The following is a 25,590-nucleotide window of genomic DNA, read 5'->3' on the forward strand; positions in this document are numbered from 1 at the left end:
TTTAAGTAAAACAAGATATCTGTAATTCATGCTCTTTGAAGTCGGCAAGTCAATTAAAACAAAGAGCTAAGTTCTTATCACGAATTGTAGCCGATATGAATATCTGCGTTTCAGAAAAGCATTGTTATCGCAGAAGTGGGCGTCCGTATATTTGTGGTGCTCGATAACACATTACCGACGGCAACTAATTAACCTGCTAATTCGTTTATTTTAGGGCACTCGTTGCAGTTGCGAAGTTGCCATTCGGCGCTCGACGTATGCTCAGTAGGGATAATTTCCGCGACACGCCACAGTTTCAATAAATTCACTCTCAAGCTTACGCTTATACGTGATTGTACTGCAGGACAAACACGAAGAGAGAACCAGGGAAAGCTAAGCTCGAGGCCTTGAGATCAAATTAAGCTCGCGCCAGCTGAATTTCGATTAGGATGAAATGCGAAAATGCCTCTCTACAGCGAATTAGGTGCACGCTAAAGATCTCCACATGGTCAAAATAATCCGGTGTCTGTCTCCCAGTAGCACGTACCTCATAAATACATCGTCGTTTGGGAACGTAATACATTATAATTTAATTAATTTAGAAACAGAAAAAGACTGCACAAGTATAGAGAATATTAGTACTGTAAACATGGTACTCACAAAACATAATGGGGCTCTTTGCAACTCAGTCGCTCCTTGAATATGAATGGAATGGAATGGAAAACTTTATTGAGTATTTTAAGGTTTTAGCGGGTCGAGGCCGAAGTCTTCATTCTGGAAGCTTGGGTCCTCTTCAGCCATGGATGGGCCCCTAGTCCAGGGCTCCACTGAGCTGGGCCGCCTCGCACGCGTGCGCTATTAGAGCTCTTTGAGCCTCTAGCTCGCGGCTGGTGAGCCAGCTCTCCCATTGCTCCGCACTTGGTGTTTTGTGTTTGTGGAATGCCTGGTTTCTTGTACACTCCCATGTGATGTGGTATAATGTTGGTTTAGCTCCACACCACGGACAGGTTGCGCTATACTGCGTGGGGAACATCCTACTTAGTATGTGTAAGTTTGGGAAGGTGCCCGTTTGCAGTCTCCGCCATCCTGCGGCCTCCTCCTTTGTTAATGCTTTATGTGGTGGGGGATATTGATATCTCAGCCCCTTATAGAGGTTTAATAGCTCTGAATAGCTGTTCCCGCAGTTGATCTGTGGCCCCTCTGGGGCGGTTGACGTTCCTGCTCGGCTGGTCATCCCTCGAGCTAGGCTGTCCGCCCCTTCGTTGCCCCTGATCCCTGCGTGGCTTGGTATCCAGATAATGTTATGTGTGGGTTGTCCCTCAGCGATTGGAACTCTGCTGAGGATCTTGAGCGCCGTGCTACTAATTCTGCCTCTTATATAGCTCCGGCACGCCTCTTGTGAATCTGTTAGAATATTGAGGGATATTCCTGTTCTATAACCTTCTTCTGCTGCCAGTGCGACAGCAATTTCCTCTGCCTCGGTTATGTTAGCCACCTCGGCCGTGAGTCCTGTGATTAATTCTCCTTGATTATTTACTACTACCGCTGCCGCGTTGTTTTTGTGTGCTTGTGAGTATAGGGACGCATCGGTATAGACTGTATTGTCCCGATGTCCCATCGTCTTTTCGTAAAACTCTGCCCTAGCCTGTCTCCTACTCGCATGGAGGTTTGGGTCCATGTTGCGAGGGATAGGTTGTATTCGTAGTTTCTTTCTTAGTGGGTCTGGTATTGTGGCCCTGCTACTTTGTGGTTTTTCTACTTCCCGACCTAGCTTTGTCAGGAGCGCCCTTCCGGTTGTTGTATTGCTGAGTCTTCGTACTTGTGCATTGAGCTGGCATTCCCTTAGTTCTTCAAAAGTGTTGCTGATTCCAAGTTGCATGAGTTTGTCGTTGGATGTGTTCCTTGGGAGGTGGAGAGCTGTTTTATACGCTTTCCGGAGGATGATCTCCACTTGCTCTTTTTCGGTTTTGGTGATTGCATGGTACGGCAGTGAGTATGTGACCCGGCTGACTATCAGGCTGTTGACCAACCTGAGTGTGTCCTCCTCTTTCATGCCATATCGCTTGTGTGCCACTCTGCTAATCATTCGGCCCACCTGTCCTGCTGCTTTGTTTAGCAGGCAGATTGTGTGGCTGCATTTCCGGCTTCCTTGCAGCCACATGCCGAGGATTCTAATCATCTTTTGTTCCGGGATGTTCTGTCCTTCTAGCCTTACATCGAGCGGGGCATCAGTGGGGTGTCTGCCCACCCTGAGGAGTTCAGATTTCTTCGTGGAGCATCTGAGGCCTCTTTGCTTTGTGTATTCTTCGATGCAGGTGGCAGCTTCTTGTAGTGCCTCTTGTTTATCCCCTAGTGAGCCTTGAGTAGTCCAGATCGTTATGTCGTCCGCTCACCCTCTACCTCAACAAACTATGGGAGGAAGGCAAAGTACCAGCGGAGTGGAAACACGCCGTAGTGGTGATGATTCCCAAACAAGGCAAAAAAACTCCAAATTGAAAATCTCAGACCAATTTCGCTTACATCATGCCTAGGCAAGCTGTACGAAAGAATAGTAACCCGAAGAATCCAAACGCATCTTGAAGACGGAGGATGGTACCCCAACACCATGTTCGGCTTCAGGGCAAACTTGTCTACCCAAGATATCTTGCTACAGCTAAAGGAAGAGGTACTCGAGACAATGCCGAAACACGGGGAAAGCGTGGTCATGGCCATCGACATCAAGGGAGCCTTTGACAACGTGTCCCACGCCGCCATTATGGAGGGGATCAACACCACTAATTGCGGGAAGAAAGTCCATGACTATATCAGAAGCTTCCTAACCGACAGAACAGCGACAGTAGGCCTGGGAGACCTACGGAGTGACGCCTTTCAAACGCCATGCAAGGGCACTCCGCAGGGCTCAGTAATCTCGCCAGTACTCTTCAACATAGCGATGGTCAACCTTACCAAGAAACTTAGCAAAATCCAAGGAATCAGTCACGCAATGTACGCGGACGACATAACGATTTGAATATGAAAACATTTCGGAGATAACTAATAACAGGAACGCCAGTGCAACAATCCGCCAGGCAGGGTTGTTGCAAAACTATCACCTTGAAGAGAGAGAGAAAGCAAAATCAGGTGTACTGCGCAGTAAGAGTTAGTTCTCTACGTATGCCGTCAAGGCCATGAAAAACGAATTTTTAAATGATTGCATGCCTTTATGCAACAACGGTATCGTGTGTGGAATCAAGTCGTGACACGGTAGACACCACACCAGCACCCCACCTGCTGTGTACTTTGCCAACCGTTTGTGGCACGAACGCGAAACAGCGTCGACATAAATTGACAGGATTCTCGACACGTTCCTGTCGCCGTGCTCATAGGTACAAGTTCACGTTTACGTCCCTTCTTTCATTCTTTCTATTGCTGGAATAAATTCCGACGCTCAAAAGTGTACAAGTAACACGCAAAAAAAATGAAATATACGCATAGAAAGGGTCGTTCGCTTATAGATGCCTATGAGCCGGCGTGCTGTGTTCATGTAGTATAAGGAAACTTATGTTATTGCGATAGCAATTATATGGACAATATAGCGAATTTTCGCCGTCGGGGTCGCCGTGGGATTTATCATGTATTTAGGTATGTTTATTTATTTATTTGCGACATACTGTGGTCGAAATACCAAGCAGGGAGGCGCAACAAAAGCAGTTGACAAAACAAATTAAAAAAATACAAGAAGCAAAAAAACGTTGTGAGACGGTAGAACACAGCATAACACATAATTATAATCAAAAGTCTGCAGGATAGAGCAAAAGTACAAACCACAACTAAAACAGATATGCCATATGATTCTCTTTGAGGCACGGAATCGCTTAAAGGCTTGAAGTGGTGCTTTTGTTTCTACATATATTAGGCGCTGCTGTTGCTGACATCTTGGTGTTTAAAGAGGGCGGAAATCGACAATACAAAACTGCCACCAGTATAAGATAGACACCCTGGGTGTGCCATCACCAATACTTAAATGATGTTCTGGTGACTTGGATCTCCATCCATCCATCCATCCATCCATCCATCCATCCATCCATCCATCCATCCATCCATCCATCCATCCGTCCATCCATCCATCCATCCATCCATCCATCCATCCATCCATCCGTCGTCCGTCCGTCCGTCCATCCGTTCTCTTACGCCGACCAAAAGAACGGATGAATAGAAAGGAAGGGAGGTTAACCAGAGGTACATAACGGCGCTATTGTGTAGCCCGCGAATGTAGGAAAAAGGAAAGAGAAGCGCAAGGACTGCTGCGTAAGCACCCCGTCCCTTGTTCGCTGACGGACTTGAGCGAGATTGCCTGGTTGTGCGTAGGGCAATCATTGGCACGTGTTCCACATGTGATCTCACTTAACAACGATGCACTGGCTCTGCGCATCACCCATTCTTTCCTGTTTGCTGTGCGTATAAATTATGCTCGTCTTCAAATAAAGGTCACTTGGAAGTAGCGCACTTTGCTCCTCTGTGTCCTTTCTGCCGCCTTTATGAACTACGATCAACTCACCAAAACAACTACCCTAACCAGAAGTAATTCCGCATGGCTACACTTCGCGGGGGAACGGGGAAGAGGGATAAAAAGGGAAGGAAAGCTGTAGGGAAGAGACAGAGAAAGGGAGGTGAGCACAAACAAACCGAGCACACTTTATGACGGTAGGGGGTGGCGTTGTCAAGGTCTATCATGAAGGCCCGCAGACCGCAGGAATCTAAGTAGCGTGAATAAAACGTTCTGCGCGTGGCTTCTTTGGGAGCACTGGCCTATAGCTTTTACTTCAGATAGTGAACGATTGTCCATTGCGTTTACCACTCTGCACATCACTTGCTTCTCGGCATTATAACGCTGGCAGAGACGGGAAATGTGAGCGACCGTCTCATCACAGCTGCATGTGTCTCTCGCGAGGCATTTAGCCATTCCAATAAGGAAAGTATAAGAGTTTGTAAATGGCAACGCCTAGCCACAGACGGTACAGTATTGTCTGTTCAGGTCGTGGTAACCCAGGCGGTAAATCTATCTGTCTATCGGCAGACAACGAACGCAAGCGACGCGTGGTGAAAACGTTCGAGTTTCCAGGTCAAAGTGCGTTCGCGGGACATCAATCGCAGCTCAATTGCAGCGTCTCCAGGCCAAAACGGCCAGGCCGGGCACGCGCGGACCGGCCTGGCCGTTGTATCTTGAAAGCCATCTGCGACGCGTACAGTGTCCGCGCTGCGCCGTGTTTTCGCGTTAATGCGAGCGACAGCTCGCATTAACGCGAAACGTAAGTGAAACGTTAAATTACAAGTAATGAATGTTACAGGGCTGTAGAAGGGCCTAAAAGACGGTCACTGCAATATGCGTGATAGCTACATGTAATAAAACTATGACTATGATTATGAAGCGTGTCAAGGACGCGAAACAAGCATTGTAAAAGAATTACATCGTGTTAAAATTGGTCATCTCGCTAAAAAATTTTGAACAAGCACTACTGCCCTAACAGAGACCTTGAAGCGCAAGGACTTGAAGGTGTGTGCTGTCCACAACCACTATCATAGCAGCATCCTCTAGAAGGAGGATGTGCTACGATACTATTGGGCTATTAACATGCAGAACCACATCACTCAAGAAACCTAGGACAGCTTTGGTGGTAAAAAGCGGTTCCTTACCAAGAAACATACCGGGATGGAGAGGGACACAATACCGGTACGCTAGGGGAAAATGTTTCCTTCTTTCTCTTTCGGCTTCCCGACACTCCACGAGGACGTGGAGGACGCTGAGTCTTTCACCACATCTGCCAGAGGTAGGAGATTCGTTGCCAGTGAGCAGAAAATTGTGAAAATTGTTCGTCCACGTTTATCGGAAAACAGATCTCTGAACTCTTTGATCAGATGTTGACATTGACATAAAGGATGAAGACCTGCGATCTCTTTTATCGTCGACAGTACGAATCCTCGGCATCCTCCGATTCGGCCGCTCCCGGTGCACCAACTTGGTCTTCGAGTCAGACTCTCTGCCAGCATCGATCAAAGTAGGTTATGTGAGGCACTCACTGCGTCCATATGTGTCACGACCTTTACAGTGTCACAAATGTTTTAAACTGGGCCACGTGAGTGCTGTGTGTAAGAATCCTACGTCGTGCCGAAGATGCGGTGGTGCTCATCAGGTACACTCCTGTGAGACTGACGCCATGAAATGTGTTACTTGCTCCGGAGCCCATGAAGCAACATCCAAGACTGCCCCAAAATGGCAGAGGAGAGGAAAATTCTGAGAAAAATGGTGAGAGAGAACTCCACGCACAAGGAGGCTGCCGATTCCGACCCCAAGAATAGGCGCCGGTTGCGGCCAAGGGGTCGCCGCTCCCAGAACAAGCCCCGGGGGAAAGAGGCACTTCCTTTGAGTACTTGGATGCAAAACGTGCCACAGAGAGAGCAATGCCGGTACACACAAGATGCGCCTCCCCCAGTACCTCCGCGCCCGTCAAGGAATGAAGCGTCATCCAACGTGCGTCCAACCTCTTCGGGTGTAGAGTCGCCTTCGCTACCACAAAGGGCTTCCGGAGGAGATACTCCGTCGGCGCTCCCCCAACGCCGGGAGGGTAATGAAAGGCTTGGAAATGAAAAGGTGATAGACATGCTTAAACAGTTAGTAAACACTATGCGTATTTTACTCTCCGGATTGGCAACGCCAACTGCACTATCGGTCGTGAAGGCGTTAGATGCTATGGAGCCGCTATTAGCGGCTTTAGAATAAGGGTGGCAATCATGACTTTCACGATAAAACACTGGACATTGGAACAGAAGATGCATCGTTTGTTATAATGCAATGAATGCTCGAGGTCTATGCGGCTGCATGTCTGACTTTAGGCAACGAGTCTTCAAATACCGCTTCCCAGTGATCGAGATATGCGAGCCAGATCTCACGTCGGAATTTCGCCTTTACGGATACGTTAAGCTCTGGTCACGTGAAGATGGACACAATAGCAAAGTGTTAATGTGTATACGCAGTGACATGACGTTTGTTTGGAACACGATCACTCCCCATGACAGTAATGAATATGTGTGTGTGACGCTACAACATAATCTACATGTGTTTTCGATCATCGGCGCCTACATACCTCCTAGACAAAGACTTCAACTCTCTGACCTATCCACTGTGTTACAAAGTTCCCCAGGCCCTCATATTGTTATTGGAGACTTCAATGCTCATCATCCTTACTGGAGAAGTGCCGCAATGAACTGTCAGGGTAGGAACTTGATGGACTTCATAGACACTGAAGGTCTGACTGTCATCAGCGATGGATCTCCAACTTGCATCCGCGGCACTACCTATGGAAGTTGCTTAGACCTCACTATTGTATCTCAGAGCCTCCTGCCCTCTGTCAACTGGTGCTTGGACATAGAAACGCATGGGAGCGATCATATACCAACATAAGTGCAGATGAAGTGGTTTGTGCAATCAACTGCATCTGCTGTACGCTGCACTGATTGGTCCACATTCTCTACATCTGTCGAAGAGTACTGCGGAGACATCACTTCACCATCTGATATAGAAGACATTATTGTATCATCAGTCCAGAAGACGGATAAGTTCATTAGTGCACCTACATCCATAACGTCGATTGATATTGAATATGAACGGCTCCGAGCGATCCGTCGTAGAGCGGAAAGGAAGGTTAGGCGAACTCAGTCGTCATTAGACCTTGTCTCATGTCGACAAGCTCAACGAAAAATACGGCGTCACCTTCAAAAAATGGGAAAACAACGGTGGAGGACCTTCTGTTCGTCTCTGGATCCTCGAAAGCCACTTTCTAGGATCTGGCAGATAGTACGAAGCCTTCCTGCCCCTCCTCAGCAAAAACATCCTTTCCGTGCTCTAGCACTTCACCAATATCTGATGGAAGTGCAGGTTGCCGAAGACTTCTGTAAGAGAGTCACCCGTACCGATGTTTCAGCATGTCCAACATTGGATCGACCCGTGCTACCTCCTAAAGATGATCGTCTTGACCTTCCTTTCACGATGTCGGAATTGGAAGCTGCATTTCCTGCGTCGAGACGATCTTCTGCACCTGGACCTGACGGTATTTCATATACTGCTCTGTGCCACCTTGGTGTGGAAGGTCAGAAAGTCCTGCTGTCGTACTATAACACCACGTGGTCATCCGGTACAATCCCGAAGCAGTGATAAACCAGCCATTTGGTGGCCCTCCAAATTTCGTAAGGCCAGGAAAATCGCCTTACGAAATGTCATCTTACCGGCCAGTAGCTTTAGGTAGCTGTGTCGGTAAGGAGATGGATCGGATGCTTCTCACTAGATTAGAATGGTTCATGGAAAAAAATGAGCTTTATCCTGAAATGATGACCAGATATAGACGTGGCCGGTCTGCAATAGATGGGGTCATTGATCTCGTGTCCGCGATCGAACACAAAAAAAAGCGACACCGACTTGTAGGAGCAGTTTTCTTAGGCATAAAAGGAGCTTATGAAGCTTAGGCATAAAATGAGCTGGCTAGAGGAATACACCTCAGGGCGACCTCTCTGCATTTCGTATTATTAAACTTCTCTCTCTCTCTCTTGGTCAGTTTCCTCGAGTCTCGAACTTGGTCACCAGTCACGTTCACGTCCTTGATACATTTTCCTCATCTCTGCACTGCTGGCTTCTGATCTATCTAGTTCTCCAAAGACGGGAAAACCAAGCGGCATTTTCTTCTAACCGTTACGTCAGAGGCATCCAACTGTCTGTCTCTCTATGCGTGGCTTCGTCACGTTTACGTGATAAACTTTCACGTCCTTTCTGCGCCCTCCTATTTTCACAGCCTAGTTAGTGTCCGAAAGCTTTTGGACAAGTTTTGCGGGGCCCTCCCACTGGACATCAAGCTTGTTCACTTTCGAAGGGCACAGCAGCATTAAACGATCGTTCACTTCGAAAAAAGCACTTTTTAGTCTTTTCCTTTAAACAGTGTGGTGCTCACACAGATCTCCGGCACTTTCCGCGCTATTGTTTTGAGCAGTTGGAGCACGTATTCCACAACTGTCGTCTCCTCATCACCCCCTGTTCACGTCTCTCTAAGCATCAGGAGCGGTGATCGCAGTTCGCGGGAATACATCAGTTCCCCCGGGCTAAACCCATTCGAATCGTGCATAACTGTGCCTAAAGCAAATATCGCCGCGGGGAGACAGCGTTCTCAATTGTGAGAGAATTTCCGACGAAGAGTTATTAGCACTGGCTTTAGCGCAGAGTGCCAACGTTCCACACTGTTGGTATAGGGATGGTTGACGAAACTATGAATCATCCTTATTCCACATCGCTCCAGAAAAGTTGTGGCCAAAACACGCGTAATTACACTACCGTGGTCGCTTTGGACTTCCGCCGGGAAACTAACGCGAGAAAAAGACGCTGAAAAGTCAATCAACTATTCCCGATGAGCTGAGTTCTCTCAGAGGAATGGCCTGGGGGAATTTAGTCGCGGGAGAAATCACTGTGAGCACGTTCTAGTGCCCCGATAAAGTGGTACGCAGCGGTTCCACTGTATCAATGACAAGAAACCAAAATGGTTCAGATATTACAGGAAACAGCTTCAGCGGTGCCTTCCACTTGTCATTAGGTTTCCCCACGCGCTGGCCTACGTCGCATGACTTAACAAAGCTTTCTGCGCCACGAAAATATCCTCGCCAGTAAAATTCCAGCAGCATCATAGCTTTCGTTTTCTTTATGCCCAAGCGCCCACGGGCCATATGGAGGATGCTTGCCCCGTCTTTGCCGGTACATTTGCTGTTCAATATATATCTGGCACTTGTTTTGAAAGGGCCGAAACACAATTTCCTGCTTTTAAAGAACTTCCCGTTCTTTCACGCTATACCCTCCTGATGACACGCGTCCAACCGCCTAATAATTTCGTCTACCACCTGTTCGTCGCGTACAGTACTTGCACCGACACTGCGCAGTTTGTGAAACCAAAGTGAGCTTGGTGCCAACAGTCCCTCATCTAGCGTTTCTTTGGCCGCGCTCAGACTGGGTGCTTCTCCGCGTTTCCCGTCTGAACAGCCTTCTCCTGAACGACCGTTTTCACCCTCGGTGAATACACATGTTTCCTTATCCTCTCTCTGCACCAACTTAGCTGCCATTTCGCGCGCCTTTGATGGTGTGAGAGGCAAGACTGTCCTTTAGCAAAAGCTCAAACCCCTGTCTCCTAGGAGGTGGTCTGATCTTTTTGAAAATAAACAAGGGTAGTGAAGGAGAAGGTTCCTTGACACTGCAACTTCCGTCTCTAGCCTACCGAAGAGACCTTCCACGGTTACTTTGACCACTGACAAGCAGACACTGTGAGCCCCAACCACCTCTCTAATCCACGTGCATTCTCCAGTGTGGTCATCCGCGCCTACTAGGGACGGATGAATTACGCCAAAGGTTACTGCGCAATCTCTGGGTGCATAGCACTGTTTACCATTTATTCTCAAGTCGTGTGTGTACGGCGGCAAAAGGTTGGCGTGTGGGTCGGTGTCGCTCACAGAGGAGAATACATTTCTGCGACGTTTAAAAAAAGCTGCTACATGACCCGGCCGCTTGCAGTGGCTGCATGCCACAGGTCACCTCGCCTCGAAGTCCCTTTTCTTCTGACAGTTCTGGGCACCTGTTCTTGACTCACTATCCTGTTCTTGTCCACTGACGGGTGGGTCGTCTCTCCTACTCCTCGATTATCGCGCACCCTCTCCAGCGGTGCCACTTTTGTTTGCATCCCACAAGCCTTTCTAAAGGGAAATGAGCGCGGTTGGCCCCTATGCCTTCAGCTGTTTCCGCTTGTTAAGCCTGCGCGAGGCGTACTCCTCTGCCAACTTGGCAGAGTCCGCCTCGCGCACAGGGAAGGTAAGGAAACATACGTATTCACTGACGGTGAAAGTGGTCGATTAGGAGAAGGCCAATCAGACGTGGAACGCGGAGAAGCACCCAGTCTGAGCGCGGCCAATGAAACGTCAGATGAGGGAGTGGTGCCACAAAGCTCGCTTGCGTTTCAGAAACTGCGTAGTGTCGGTGCAATCACTGTGCCTTAATGATCGATGGGGTTGTATGTCTGTTGAAAAATTTATTGGAATCAGGCAGACCGTTATAGAACTGCTCTAGGCCTATTAACTCCGCAATATGTCGTGGTTACGGAACGCTTCGGCACTCTTCAACCACTCAACTAAATTGGCTTTTAGTCAATAGGCATGCTCCATGAAGGACTCACCTGCCTATACACATGCACCAGAAAATCGATGCCGAAAGGCTTCAGTGGACAAGCGGAATCTTTCCAACAGCGCCCTCTTGACTATTTGCAGTCGTTAACATATTCCGCATTCAATAGTGAACGTATAGAATGTGGAAGATTTCTCACGCCTTGAATGTAGCACAAGGGGGTTTATTGGACACTTTCTAGCTCCTGCGCTCAAATTTCACACCACGCCTGCAACTAATCCATATTTCGCATCCTGCGCCGTGGTTATGAGTGGCAGGGTAGCCCTTCCATACGATTCAAAAGTGCGAATTTCGACTAGTTTTGTAAAAATTGGCACACTGAGAAAACAGCTCATACAAAAGACTACGAGCAGCGCCCGCGTTGTATTTTTCTAGTCTTGTCTGCATTGCTCGTTCAATAGCGCTCCCATGTCTAGGGTGTGAAAACTTTGAGGACGCTTAAGCTCCGCCTTTAAGAGTGGAACGTGATGGCATTCAAAGATCCCTGAATGCTTCTGGAGCCTTCCCGGCCAGTGCACCTTATGTAACCGCAATATTTGGCCGGTAACGTTGGCGGCGAACGCTGCACACGAAGGCGAGCTTTCTGGTAGAAACGCAGCCTCTTGCGTGGGCCGATCTCGGAGATCGTCATTGCGTAATTTTCAGGTTACCGTTATCGTTTTGAACTCCTATTATTTCATTCTGGGGAGATTTAACGAAAAAGGCATGCACTGTCGCTCTTTTGTTTCGTGTCACTTGTTTGTGGGCTGTCAATCTCAAAATTTCGAGGAATAAGTTTTGAACAATGCAAGACGAGGCATGAGTAACATAATGACAGAATGGTGCGGCAATATAACCCGCCCATCCCGCATGTCATATAGGAAAGCGTGTCATATACATATACCTAAACATATACGGGAACGTCGGTGCCGGACGACAACACCGGATTATCTGCGGCATGGGGCCCTCAACGCTATCGCGTAAAAATTCACACACATTAATACCCATAAAAATTGGACCTCATAGTACAAGACTCGTACACAGTTTGCAACAAAAAAAAACGCGGGGAATGCGGGAGATGGAAATTCAAGACGATGGGCAAAACGTGAACAAGGTGAATGCAGGAGCCAACGTTTCGACAAGTGGACTTGTCTTCTTCAAGGCGACGTACGCTTTCCTCGCCACCGTACAGTGGCGAGGAAAGCATTGCTCGCTCACTGTGGCGAGGAAAGCGTACGTCGCCTTGAAGAAGACAAGTCCACTTGTCTAAGCGTCGGCTCCTGCATTCACCTAGTTCACGTTTTGCTCACAGTTTGCAAAGAGTACACAGTGGATTCCTACTTGCAAGAAGTGTTTAATTTTTCACTTTGGTTGCCCCCTTTTCTTCACTTTGAATACCTTGGATACTATTGCATCTTTATTCATCTATGATTACCTGCACGTTTTAGCGACAATTCAAGCTAACGTACTCAATCCTATCGCGTAATTATCTGTTGGATTCTTATCATTCTTGGTGCTGCAAAATAATCATCACCAATGTTTTAGACGCAATAAGTGCCGCACAAATTTCTGGTACGACATGTGCTCGCACGTCTTCAAGCGCGAGGGCACGCTCTCACTGTCCTACCAAAGCAGTAATCCTGATACCAATGCACGCACACTACAACCATTAAAAGCTACTATTCTTGCGACTTCAAACTACTATTTAAAGGCTATAAGTATACTTAACGTCCCACACGGCTGCGCAGGGTGAAACACGTGCGCTCTGAAAAGGATGCTGTGGCTATCCTGCAAAACCAAATATACACAAGAAACACCCGCGCACACGAAAAAGAACAAAAAGTTGTCAATTACTATTTAAAGGCTCAAAAATCAGCAAATCAAAAACATAGGCAACCTCGTAGCATGCACCAAAAAACTTCTGTTTTGGTCGCCGCCACGAAGCCCCGGAAAACCACTTCCGTCCGCCACAAACATCACCCAACGATCACCACCGCCTGGACACACTGCGCAATCTAGCGGTGCCGCTGCGAAGTCCGCGCATACACAGTGGCAAGTAGAAACCCGTCTAAGTTGGCCTTAAGAGGAAGCTTTAGCTCGGGTGCTCCTATCCAAATACATGTAAAAGGAGAATTCGTTTTTCTCGGCAACCACTGCACCAAATTTCACGAAGTTTGTTGCATTTAAAAGAAAAACAAAATCTAGTGACTGTTGGTTTCTAATTTTCGAGTTAGGTCGTCAATTTTTTATTAAAAACTGGCGAAAATTCAAAATTTTCAAAAAACGAAACTATCAAGTTTACAACTCTGTAACTCAACAACGAAAAATGGTAATACAATTCTGTGAATTGTATCGAATAGTACATCTAAAGCGGACAAAATTGATACGTTACACGTGAATATAACAAAAATTTATTAATAGGGAAATAACACTTTTGCAAAACTCTTGTAACCAACGTAACAAATACACGTAAGATGTAATATGACATACTGAATCTTTCCGCTTTGAATGATCTAATGGATGCCTTTTACAGAACCGCGATATCAGTTCTTGATGCAGAGATATGAATTTATAAACTTCGTGCTTCTATTCTTTTCAAACGGTCAAATATTTGAAAATCGTTTGAAGAAAATTCAAGCCTTAAATAGAAATTCCACTTCCGACAGTCACTAGAATTTAACTTTCTCTTTCAAATGCAACAAATTTCATTAAAATCGGTCCAGGGGTTATCTCATAAACACGTTCTTGCGTTTTACATGTATTTGAATAGGCCGCGTCGGAGTTGGGCCCGAGCTAAAGCTTCCTCTTAAGGCGGTTCATTGAAGAGCGTCATTTAACGACCAGCACGCACCTAGCATTTTCTGTTGCATAGTTAGACGGCTGGAAAAAAAATGGTGGTCTCACTCACAATGTCAAGACTGCTATTCGCAATAAAACTCCAGGCACTCCGCTCCTGACATCCTTCTCATTGATCGATTAGTCAGCATGTCGAATGCGACAGCCCCGTCACGCCTTGGGGCAGCACAAGGGGGTTTAAGGGCCAGCATCTAGCTCCTACGGTGAAATTTTACACGAGGCCTGGAATTTACTCAATGTTCCATATCCTGCGCCATTGTCATGAGGGACAGACTAGCGCTCGGTAATTATTAAAAATTGGTCAATTTGAATGGTTTGTTATACACTGATATACTAAGAAAACGGCGCAGACAAAGGACTACGAGAAGCGCCCGCTTTGTCCTCTTCTACAAGTTTTGTTGTCTGCATTGCCCGCTCTCTGGCGCTGCCATGTCTGAGGTATAAAGTTCACAAACAAACACGAACCGGCAGTCTTCACCGCAGCCTCATTGGACCAGACCAGCACACAATTTGCAATGCGTGCGCATTGGATTGAAACCAGACAGAAGATCATTTTTCACACTGATTCCTGCTTTTCATCGCATGAAGATCGTGCATATCGCATGTTTATTCACTTATGATTACCTGTATATTTTAGCGAAAATTCAAGTGACCAAATTCAATCGTTCGCGCAATTTCCTGAACGACATGTCTACGGGTTACCCCCGAATTCATCTATGTCCCTGATTTCACTTCCTTAACTGGCATACCTTTTCCCGGGAGCGTGGCAACATCAGCTGACTGACATTTTTTTTTCTTCTTTACTTGCGCAGACCCCAGCAAGCACACCTGCGATAAGGAAATGACCAATAAATGCCTCCTAATGGGAGAGAAATGCGTCGAAGAGCAGAACAAGACGTTCTGTACAGGTATGCAATATTTCCTTAAGATAATCCAAGTCTCGCAGTATTTTCTCAAGGAATAAAAATAGGAGGTATTGCACAAATAGGTATTGCGACATTATATTCCGAGGTATTACTGGTACTTTAAAAAGAGCTTCACCGGTCGGCAGTCAACTTTGCCATACAAAGCGAATAATGAAGACAAAGTTCTTGACATTTCCTCGAGCGGATCTCAGCATAGCACATTCATTACTGCACACAATAGCGTTTCCAAGTTCACTTCTACCAAAGCAACAACACATGTGAGTTCCGGGTAAGCTATATGTGCCAGTACTACAATGAACTTTCCGTAGGTAGTTACACATTTCGCGCAAATATTCGCCGGAAGCTGTGTCTCAAAGCAGGCGCCACTGGCATTGCAAAGCGCCATGCCGGCCAGCACCCCAGACACAACCACGGCAAGCAAATAGGGCTGAGCCACGATCGCGCTGACTATACAATTTGCCTTTTAACTTGTGCACCTCTACTCTATAGACTTCTTTGAGATAATAAGGATAACAGGCATATTGCTTTCGAAAAGCTGTGGTGTCTAATAGCACATTCCTGAAAAAAATGTAGACGACGCTTAACCTTCGCCTTTAAGAGTAGAACGCGATGGAATTCAAACATCCCCGAATATATCTCGCACTTCCCGGCTACTACAGTTTATGCAACGGCAACGTTTACCGGGAAACGCTGGCGGCGAACGCTATGCACGCAAACGAGCTTTCAGGTAGAAACACGCCCTCTTGCCGCGAACGCGGATGCGCCGAGGCGAGCGCCATCTGGATGGTGTCGCAAAGAACCACGCGATCCGCTCTATGAATCGCAGAAACGCTGAAAAAGTGGCTTCGTTCTAAAAAACGGTGCCGCAATACGCACTGCGAAATCATTGTGTGACTTTCACGTCCGAACTTCATCACGTTCTCTTGAAGAAGTTCAAAAAGTCGCATATTTGCACAATTGCCATGCGCACCTAAATATAACGCCTCCTTTATCCTCGGCCATAGCGAAACTGTGCGGTGCATGCTTCGTTTACTAGCTCCAAGCACGCCGCCAAATCCATGTGATACGACAGATACGACACCGCAATGCTTACCCGAGTAGAATTTCCAAACTTTTTCGCTGGGTTCCCCCTTTTTTTATGATAACCTATAACTATATGGCACATCACACTCTCCTATCAGTGTCGCAACCGCCGTAGTGTGATGATTTCTATGCAACCGTTGTGATCCGTAGACGACAAAAGTTGCCATGATGACAAAGGAAATGAGAAATGCAAGCTCAAGGGCAAAGTGTGCGTTGAAAAAATGGCGCCGCCATACATACTGGGTAATCCTTGCTTATATTACTTGCGTAATCTATCACTTCTCCTATTAACCTCCCTGCCTTTCTGTCTTCCCTTCTCTCTCTCTCTCTCTCTCACTTCTCCTAACAATTAAAGTGGAAAAATTCGCAGATTCCCACAAATGTTATGCGCACTTAATGTTAACGCCGCTTTTATCAATGGCCATACCACAGCTGTGCAATAGTTCTTTCGTTTACTAGCTCCACGCAGGCCGCCAAATCCATGTGATGCGACACAAACCGCAAATTGCAAGAAGCATGCAAAAGACCGCGTCCTCATCGGCAACAAAGCGCAACATACTTTACTACACTACTTTGCTATACAGACTGGCAAATCTTTGTTTCAGTTTTACCTGCGCAATCCATGACATTCTCTTCAGGAAGTGGGAAAATTCGCTGATTCGCAGAATCGTTATGCACTTTTAATGTTAATGCTGCTTTCATCAGCGGCCATAGGAAACATGTGCAATTGTTCTTTCCTTTACTAGCTCCAGGCATCCCACCAAAACCATGTGATGCGACACAAACCGCAAATTGCAAGAAGGATGGGAAAGACTGCGTCCTCACTGACAACAAAGCGCAATGCATTCGTGAGTATAGCATTTCCAAACACTTGCCATAGGTTCCCAATTTTTATGCGCACATATCACTCTGTGCCATATTATACTCCCTCATCTGTGTCACAAGCGTTGAAGTGTTATGATTTCTATGCAACTGTTATCATCCCTGAAAAAGAACAGATGCCATCATGACAAAGAAAAAAACTCCCAGCTAAAGGGCAAAGTGTGCGTTGTAAAACTGATGCCAAAATAAACACTCGGAAATCTTTGTCTCACTTTTACTCCCGTAATCCACTAACCTTCTCCTAACGAAATGGAAAAATTTGCAAATTTACACAATTATTATGCCCACCTAAAATTAACGGTGTTTTCATCAGCGGCCATAGCAAAAATATGAAAATGTTCTTTCCTTTACTAGCTCCAGGTATGCTGCTAAAACATTGTGATGCGACGCAAGCCGCAAATTGCAAGATGGATGGGAAAGACTGCGTCCTCATCGGCGACACAGCGCAATGCATTCGTGAGTATAGCATTTCAACCAATTGCCATAGGTTCCCAATTTTTATACGAATATTGTGGGAATTTATAAGCTATTCTTTGTCATCTGTACACGATCATCATCATATGGGGTTTATATGGGGTTCTTCTTCATCATCGCTTGTGAGGCTGGCTCTCGAGTGTGCTCCGTGCTGTGGGCGTGGTCGGTTCGCCTAATCTTGTGACGCGGAATAAAAGCCGTGATTACTGCTGCGTCACAAGTGGTGGAGTGTGCTCTTCGGTCCGCCGTCCTCTGACTCCCCGCTCAACCTCCTGGAGCTTCGATCGGGTCGCCGATTGTGCCAGCTGTCCGCCAACATGTCGCAGGACGAGCCAACAGGCACTTCTACTTCCACCATCTCGGCCTCGACTACCCCAGCCTCTCCGTATTGGGTTATCAGTGGGCACCAGCGTGATCCCCATCTGTTTGCTGGACTTCGCGGTGAAGACGTCGAGGATTGGCTGGACGACTATGACCGAGTGAGTTCGGCTAACCGTTGGGACGATGCGTCCAAGCTACGTCACGTCGCCTTTTATCTGACAGGCGTAGCGAAGACTTGGTTTTTCAACCATGAGGTTGATTTCACGAACTGGGGCGCTTTCAAACAGCAGCTCCGCCAAATCTTCGGTACACCGGCTGTTCGTTCTGCCCTCGCAAAAAAGACGCTCGACACTCGCAAGCAACAACCCGGTGAATCTTATACGTCGTACATCGAGGATGTGCTTGCTCTTTGTCGACGCGTGAACACGGCCATGACCGAATCAGACAGGGTTCGCCACATCCTCAAAGGCATCGGAGCTATTGCTTTCAATGCTCTAGCCATCCAGAACCCCGCTACCGTCGCTGATATCGTCGCTACTTGCCAGCGCCTTGACGAACTCGAATCAGTACGGTTGCAGCCGGACACCACTGCAAACACTAGCGCCGACGACCCTACGTTACGAGCAATGATACGCGCAATAATTCGAGAAGAGCTCCAGTATCTTGGCTTAGCAGCAGGACCTATGCCTTCTCATGCCTGCGATACCAATCTGCGAGATGTCATCAAGGAGGAATTGGCATCCATGGCTGGTGCAGCGTACACGGACCCTCTAACACCTAGGGCCCCATCGACGTACGCACAAGTAGCCGCAGCTACTCCAATCATCGTCCCACCGATGCCTCCAAAACCAACACCGGCTCACATCGCTTCCATGACTACCAGCGCACCTACCCAAACCAGCTATCCGCAGTGGCGTCCTCCTCGTCCCATCTGCTACTACTGCGGCTATCGTGGCCACATAGCGCGTTTTTGCCGCAAGCGCCAGCAAGACGAGCGTCGCGGATATGACGTATACGAACGGGATGACTTTTCGCCCGGAACTACTTTCCAACGTCTAGGGAGCTTCCATGACCAACGCCGTCCTTATGGTCCACCGCGCGGACGCTCTCCATCGCCTACTGTAGCATCCGAGACAGCTTACCGTCCTGCGAGACGCCGCTCGCCGTCACCCCTTCGCCGCTCTACGTCCCCACTGAGACCTGCTTCTCAATTCGCCGAGCGTCGTCCGGAAAACTGAATTATGCAGCTTTTGGAGGAAAAGCTGCATCGAACGACAGGACAGAAATTCCTCCATCGCGTCGGTACAATGTGATATTGGTTGTAGTAGAAGGTGTACAAGTAGAAGCTTTAATAGACACTGGTGCTAGTGTTTCCGTCATTCACCGTGATTTGTGTTCGCGACTCAGGAAAGTTACGACCCCCTATGATGGACCTACGCTACTCGCTGCTCAAGGGGCCTCCATTCGACCTATCGCTATGTGCACAGCTGGTATTTCCATCGATGGACTTCTACATCACGTACAATTTGCAGTGCTAAGTTCGTGTGCCCAGCAGCTCATATTGGGATGGGATTTTCTTTCTACGGCCTCCGCCTCCATCTGCTGTGGACAACGCGTTCTCCACATGACCGACACGACCTATTCACTTCATGCAGATGACACACCCCTTCACTTCGTTGCTGCAGAAGATACCGCGTTACCTCTTCGCCATCAAAGCATTGTTACTATCACGTCTGATGTGATTGACTGCGGCGACGTGCTCGTCTTACCATCTGCACGCTGTCTTGCAAGAGGGATAGCCTTTGCATCAGGGCTCGTTAGGTTTGATCATGGCGCTGCACGTCTCTACGCTACAAACCCGACACCCGAAAAGATTCTCATCCCTAAAGGCACTACATTGGCTTGCGCCACTGCATCAGAGTCTATATCTGTTATTTCCTTTAAACCAGCTTCCTCTGAAGGTCCTTGTACCGGACGGGCCGCATCTCCTTCAGCTCTTGCAGCTGCCATCAGTTCCGACCTGACAGCTTCGCAGTCACAACAATTGCTTGCTTTGCTCCGAAAACATGAAGCTTCCTTTGACGCGCATTCATCTTCGTTGGGAAAGACTTCGATTACGACGCATCGGATAGAGACAGATGGTACATCTATCGTGCGCCGTAGACCATATCGCGTATCGCTAGCCGAGAGGAAAGTCACTGACGAGAACGTCACCGACATGCTCCAACGAAACATAATACGCCCCTCTGCTAGCCCTTGGTCTTCCCCCGTTGTTTTGGTTCGCAAAAAAGACGGCTCTGTTCGATTTTGTGTCGACTACCGAGCACTTAACAAGATCACACGCAAGGATGTATACCCTATGCCGCGAATAGACGATGCCTTGGATTCCCTGCACGGTGCCGAGTACTTCTCCAGCATCGATCTGCGTTCCGGCTACTGGCAGATACCTATGCATGAGGACGATAAGGAGAAAACAGCGTTTTCAACACCCGATGGGCTCTACGAGTTTAATGTGATGCCATTCGGCCTTTGCAATGCGCCCGCAACGTTCGAGCGCATGATTGACACCGTTCTTCGTGGCCTAAAGTGGAAGACTTGCCTGTGCTATCTCGACGATATTGTTGTTTTCTCGTCGACCTTCTCTCAGCACCTGCAACGTCTGGATGAAGTTCTCACGTGCCTTGCCAACGCTGGACTTCAGCTAAACACTAAGAAATGCCATTTTGCGAGCAAGACAATCAAAGTTCTAGGTCACATTGTGAGCAAAGATGGCATTCGTCCTGATCCTGACAAGGTTTCCGCAGTTCAGCACTTCCCTCGTCCTGAAAAGACCAAAGATTTGCGTAGTTTCTTAGGCCTCGCTTCCTATTTTCGGCGATTCATACGGGGCTTCGCCTCAATAGCGTCACCTCTGCACAAATTACTGGGTTCTAATGTTCCCTTTGTGTGGTCTCCCGAATGTGAATCTGCGTTCACCCATCTGAAGCGCGCTCTCACATCTGAACCAGTACTACGCCATTTTGATGAAGCTGCTCCTACCCTCCTGCATACGGATGCTAGTGGTCACGGAATTGGAGGCATTCTCCTACAGCGAGACGACACTTTAGGTGAGAGGGTCGTCGCATACGCAAGTCGCGTTCTGACAAACGCCGAAAAGAATTAGACCATCACGGAGCAGGAATGTCTAGCTATCATTTGGTCTGTGCAGAAGTTTCGACCTTATCTTCACGGCCACCACTTTACGATCGTTACAGACCATCATGCATTATGCTGGCTTTCGACGCTGAAGAACTTGTCTGAACGACTTGGTCGGTGGATTCTTCGTTTGCAAGAATACGACTTTACTATTACCTACAAGTGCGGAAAAAAACACCAAGATGCAGACGCACTTTCTCGCTGTCCGCTTCCTACGACACCATGCAATGGAGCTCCAACTACCATCCGTGACAAGCTTTCGCTCGATCCCTCCTCAGATGCTTTCTTGTTGGCCGCTGTCGACGAGATGCCTCCACACGACAACAAATCCTTCCAATTTCATCAACTTGCCGACTCTTACTGTCGGCGCATCATCGACCACCTTCAAGGAGCTTCGCGCCCGCCTAACGCCCGCCTTCGTCGGAAGCTGACGCAATTTAAGATTGACAACCGCGTCCTATACCGTCATGTCTATCACCCTGACGGTCAACGCTGGGTTCCTGTTCTGCCACGCTCTCTACGTGCTTATGTCCTGCGGGCTTCTCACGACGACATGACTGCTGGTCACCTTGGTTTCCAGAAAACCTATGACCGCATCAAAGGGCGCTTCTACTGGCCTGGATTGTCCGCCAGTGTAGCGAGGTATGTCGCTTCCTGCGCTCTATGTCAGCGTCGAAAGCTCCCTACATCAGCTCCAAGCGGACAACTGCAACCGGTTCCTTGTCCGTCGCAACCATTTGAGGTCGTTGGAGTTGACCTATATGGCCCACTTCCTGTGACTCTCACCGGTAAACGATGGATTGTGACAGCCGTTGATCACTTGACACGCTACGCCGAAACAACTTGTGTGAGTTCTGCCTCAGCCTCTGAAGTTGCTGCATTCATACTTCAATCCTTAATACTGCGTCACGGTGCTCCTCGCGTCCTCCTGAGCCACCGTGGAAAAGCATTCCTCTCGCAACTACTAGACGAAGTACTCAGAGCCTCCGGAACCACCCACAAGACTACCTCCAGTTACCATCCGCAAAGCAACGGCCTCACAGAGCGATTTCATCGCACGCTGTCAGACATGTTAGCCATGTATATTGACCCGGATCACAGAAACTGGGACGCAATTTTACCATTCATGACCTTTGCATATAATACCGCCGTTCAACGCACGACCGGTTACTCGCCATTCTACCTTGTCTATGGTCGTTCGCCCTCTTCCTGTCTTGACGTCTCTTTCTTCGCGCCAACTCTCCATCAATGTCCTTCCGCCTGCGAAGAATGTGTCCCGCATTCTGCGTTGTCGCCAGCTCGCCCGCATCAACACCGAAGCACGGCAACAGGACCGCAAGCAGCATTACGACGCCTCTCATCGCGTCGTGTGCTTCCGCCCTGGCGAGGAAGTGCTACTCCGGACACCAGTTCGTACTCCTGGCTTGTGTGACAAGTTTCAGCTTCGGTTCATCGGCCCCTACAAAGTCTTGGAGCAGACTTCTCCAGTGAACTATCGCGTGGAACCACTTATTGTTCCAAATGACCGCCGCTGCCACGCCGCTGAGATTGTTCACGTTTCCCGTATGAAGCCTTTCACGAGACGTTCACCGCCCCTTTGAATTGCGGCCAGGATGGCCGCTCTCGCGCGAGGGGACATTAGTGTGGGAATTTATAAGCTATTCTTTGTCATCTGTACACGATCATCATCATATGGGGTTTATATGGGGTTCTTCTTCATCATCGCTTGTGGGGCTGGCTCTCGAGTGTGCTCCGTGCTGTGGGCGTGGTCGGTTCGCCTAATCTTGTGACGCGGAATAAAAGCCGTGATTACTGCTGCGTCACAATATATCTTTCTATGTCACATCATAACCTCTCATCTGTGTCGCAAGCCTGGCAGTGTTATGATTTCTATACAGAGGTTATAATTCCTTAAACATAAGAGTTGCCTTCATAACAATGAAAAAAAAATGCAAGCTAAAGGGCAAAGTCTGCGTTGTAAAAATGGTGCCAGAATACACACTCATAAATATTTCTCTCACATTTATTTCAGTAATCCACAACTTTCTCTTAACGAAGTGGAAAAATTCGCACATTCGAACAATTGTTATGCCAACCTAATGTTAACGTTGCCTTTATCAACGGCCATAGCAAAAATGTGCTATTGTTGTTTCCTTTACTAGCTCAAGGCATGCCAGCAAAACCATGTGAAACGACACAAGCCGCAAATTGCAAGAAGGATGGGAAAGACTGCGTCCTCATCGGCGACACAGCGCATTGCGTTCGTGAGTATAGCATATTGAACACTTCCCAGAGGTTCCAATTCCTTATGCGAACGCATCTTTCTATGCCACATCATACACTCTCATCACTGTCGCAAGCTTCGTAGTGTTATAATTTCTATGCAGCTGTTCTCATCCCTGAACCACAACAGCTCTCATCATGACAATGAAAAAAAAAATGACAGCTAAAGGGCAAAGTGTGCGTTGTAAAAATGGTGCCAAAATACACACTCCTAAATATTCCTCTCTTTTTTAATTCAGCAATCCATAACTTTCTCTTAACGAAGTGGGAAAATTCGAAGATTCGAACGATTGTTATGCCAACCTAATGTTAACGTTGATTTATCAACGGCCATAGCAAAAATGTGCTATTGTTGTTTCCTTTACTAGCTCCAGGCGTGCCAGAAAAACTATGTGATGCGAAACAAGCCGAAAATTGCAAGAAGAATGGGAACGACTGCGTCCTCATCGGCGACACAGCGCGTTGCGTTCGTGAGTATAGCATATCGAACAATTCCCATAGGTTCCCATTTTTTATGCGAACGTATATTTCTATGTAGCAGCATACTCTCTCATCTGTGTTGCAAGCGTTGTATTGTTATGATTTTATGCGCCTGTTATAATCCCTGAAACACCAGAGTTGCCATCATGACAAAGAAAAAATGTAAGCTAAAGGGCAATGTCTGCGTTCTAAAAATGGTGCCAAAATATACACAGTGAAATATTTGTCTCACTTTTACTTCAGTAATACATACCATTCTGTTAACGAAGTAGAAAAATTCGCCGATTCGCACAATGTTATGCCCACCTAATATTAACGCTGCTTTATCAGCGGCCATAGCAAAAATGTGCAATCGTTCTTTCCCTTACTAGCTCCAGGCATGCCAGCAAAACCATGTGATGCGACACAAGCCGCAAATTGCAAGAAGGATGGGAAAGACTGCGTCCTCATCGGCGACACAGCGCAATGCGTTCGTGAGTATAGCATTTCAAACACTTGCCATAGGTTCCCATTTTTCATGCGAACGTATCTTTCTATGTGGCATCATACTCTCTCACCTGTGTCGCAAACGCGGTATTGTTATGATTTCTATGCACCCGTTATAATGACTGGAACACAACAGTTACCATCATGACAAAGAAAAAAATGTAAGCTAAAGGGCAAAGCGTGCGTTCTAGAAATGGTGCCAAAATACACACAGTGAAGTTTTTGTCTCACTTTTACTTCAGTAAACCATAACTTTCTCTTAACGAAGTAGAAAATTTTGCAGATTCGCCCAATGTTATGCCCACCTAATATTAACGCGGCTTTATCAGCGGCCATAGCAAACATGTGCAATTGTTCTTTCCTTTACTAGCTCCCGGCATGCCAGCAAAACCATGTGATGCGACACAAGCCGCAAAGTGCAAGAAGGATGGGAAAGACTGCGTCCTCATCGGCGACACAGCGCAATGCGTTCGTGAGTATAGCATTTCAAACACTTGCCATAGGTTCCCATTTTTCATGCGAACGTATCTTTCTATGTGGCATCATACTCTCTCACCTGTGTCGTAAACGTGGTATTGTTATGATTTCTATGCACCCGTTATTATGACTGGAACACAACAGTTACCATCATGACAAAGAAAAAAATGTAAGCTAAAGAGCAAAGTGTGCGTTCTAGAAATGGTGCCAAAATAGACACAGTGAAGTTTTTGTCTCACTTTTACTTCAGTAATCCATAACTTTCTCTTAACGAAGTAGAAAATTTCGCAGATTCGCACAATGTTATGCCCACCTAATATTACCACTGCTTTATCAGCGGCCATAGCAAAAATGTCCAATCGTTCTTTCCTTTACAAGCTCCAGGCATGCCACCAAAACCATGTGATGCGACACAAGCCGCAAAGTGCAAGAAGGATGGGAAAGACTGCGTCCTCATCGGCGACACAGCGCAATGCGTTCGTGAGTATAGCATTTCAAACACTTGCCATAGGTTCCCATTTTTCATGCGAACGTGTCTTTCTATGTGGCATCATACTCTCTCACCTGTGTCGCAAACGTAGTATTGTTATGATTTCTATGCACCCGTTATAATGGCTGAAACACAACAGTTACCATCATGACAAAGAAAAAAATGTAAGCTAAAGGGCAAAGTGTGCGTTCTAGAAATGGTGCCAAAATACACACAGTGAAGTTTTTGTCTCACTTTTACTTCCGTAAACCATAACTTTCTCTTAACGAAGTAGAAAAATTCGCAGATTCGCACAGTGTTACGCCCACCTAATATTAACGCGGCTTTATCAGCGGCCATAGCAAACATGTGCAATCGTTCTTTCCTTTACTAGCTCCAGGCATGCCAGCGAAACAATGCGATGCGACACAAGCCGCAAATTGCAAGAAGGATGGGAAAGAATG

At 47.3% G+C, this 25,590-nt stretch overlaps 1 protein-coding gene across 1 annotated transcript in view; it reads left to right on the forward strand.

Moving 5' to 3' along the window:
* LOC140212978 (uncharacterized) overlaps positions 1-25,249 on the forward strand; it is a 118,836-nt gene extending 93,587 nt beyond the window's left edge. The window contains exons 23-29 of the mRNA XM_072284105.1: positions 14,863-14,958; positions 16,806-16,907; positions 17,296-17,397; positions 23,094-23,195; positions 23,583-23,684; positions 24,551-24,652; positions 25,239-25,249. Of these exons, the coding sequence (XP_072140206.1) occupies positions 14,863-14,958; positions 16,806-16,907; positions 17,296-17,397; positions 23,094-23,195; positions 23,583-23,684; positions 24,551-24,652; positions 25,239-25,249 (617 nt within the window). The remainder of the gene's footprint in view (positions 1-14,862; positions 14,959-16,805; positions 16,908-17,295; positions 17,398-23,093; positions 23,196-23,582; positions 23,685-24,550; positions 24,653-25,238) is intronic.
* The last annotated feature ends 341 nt before the right edge of the window (positions 25,250-25,590 follow it).

This window comes from Dermacentor andersoni, chromosome 8 (assembly GCF_023375885.2).
Source record: "Dermacentor andersoni chromosome 8, qqDerAnde1_hic_scaffold, whole genome shotgun sequence".
Lineage (NCBI taxonomy): Eukaryota > Metazoa > Arthropoda > Arachnida > Ixodida > Ixodidae > Dermacentor > Dermacentor andersoni.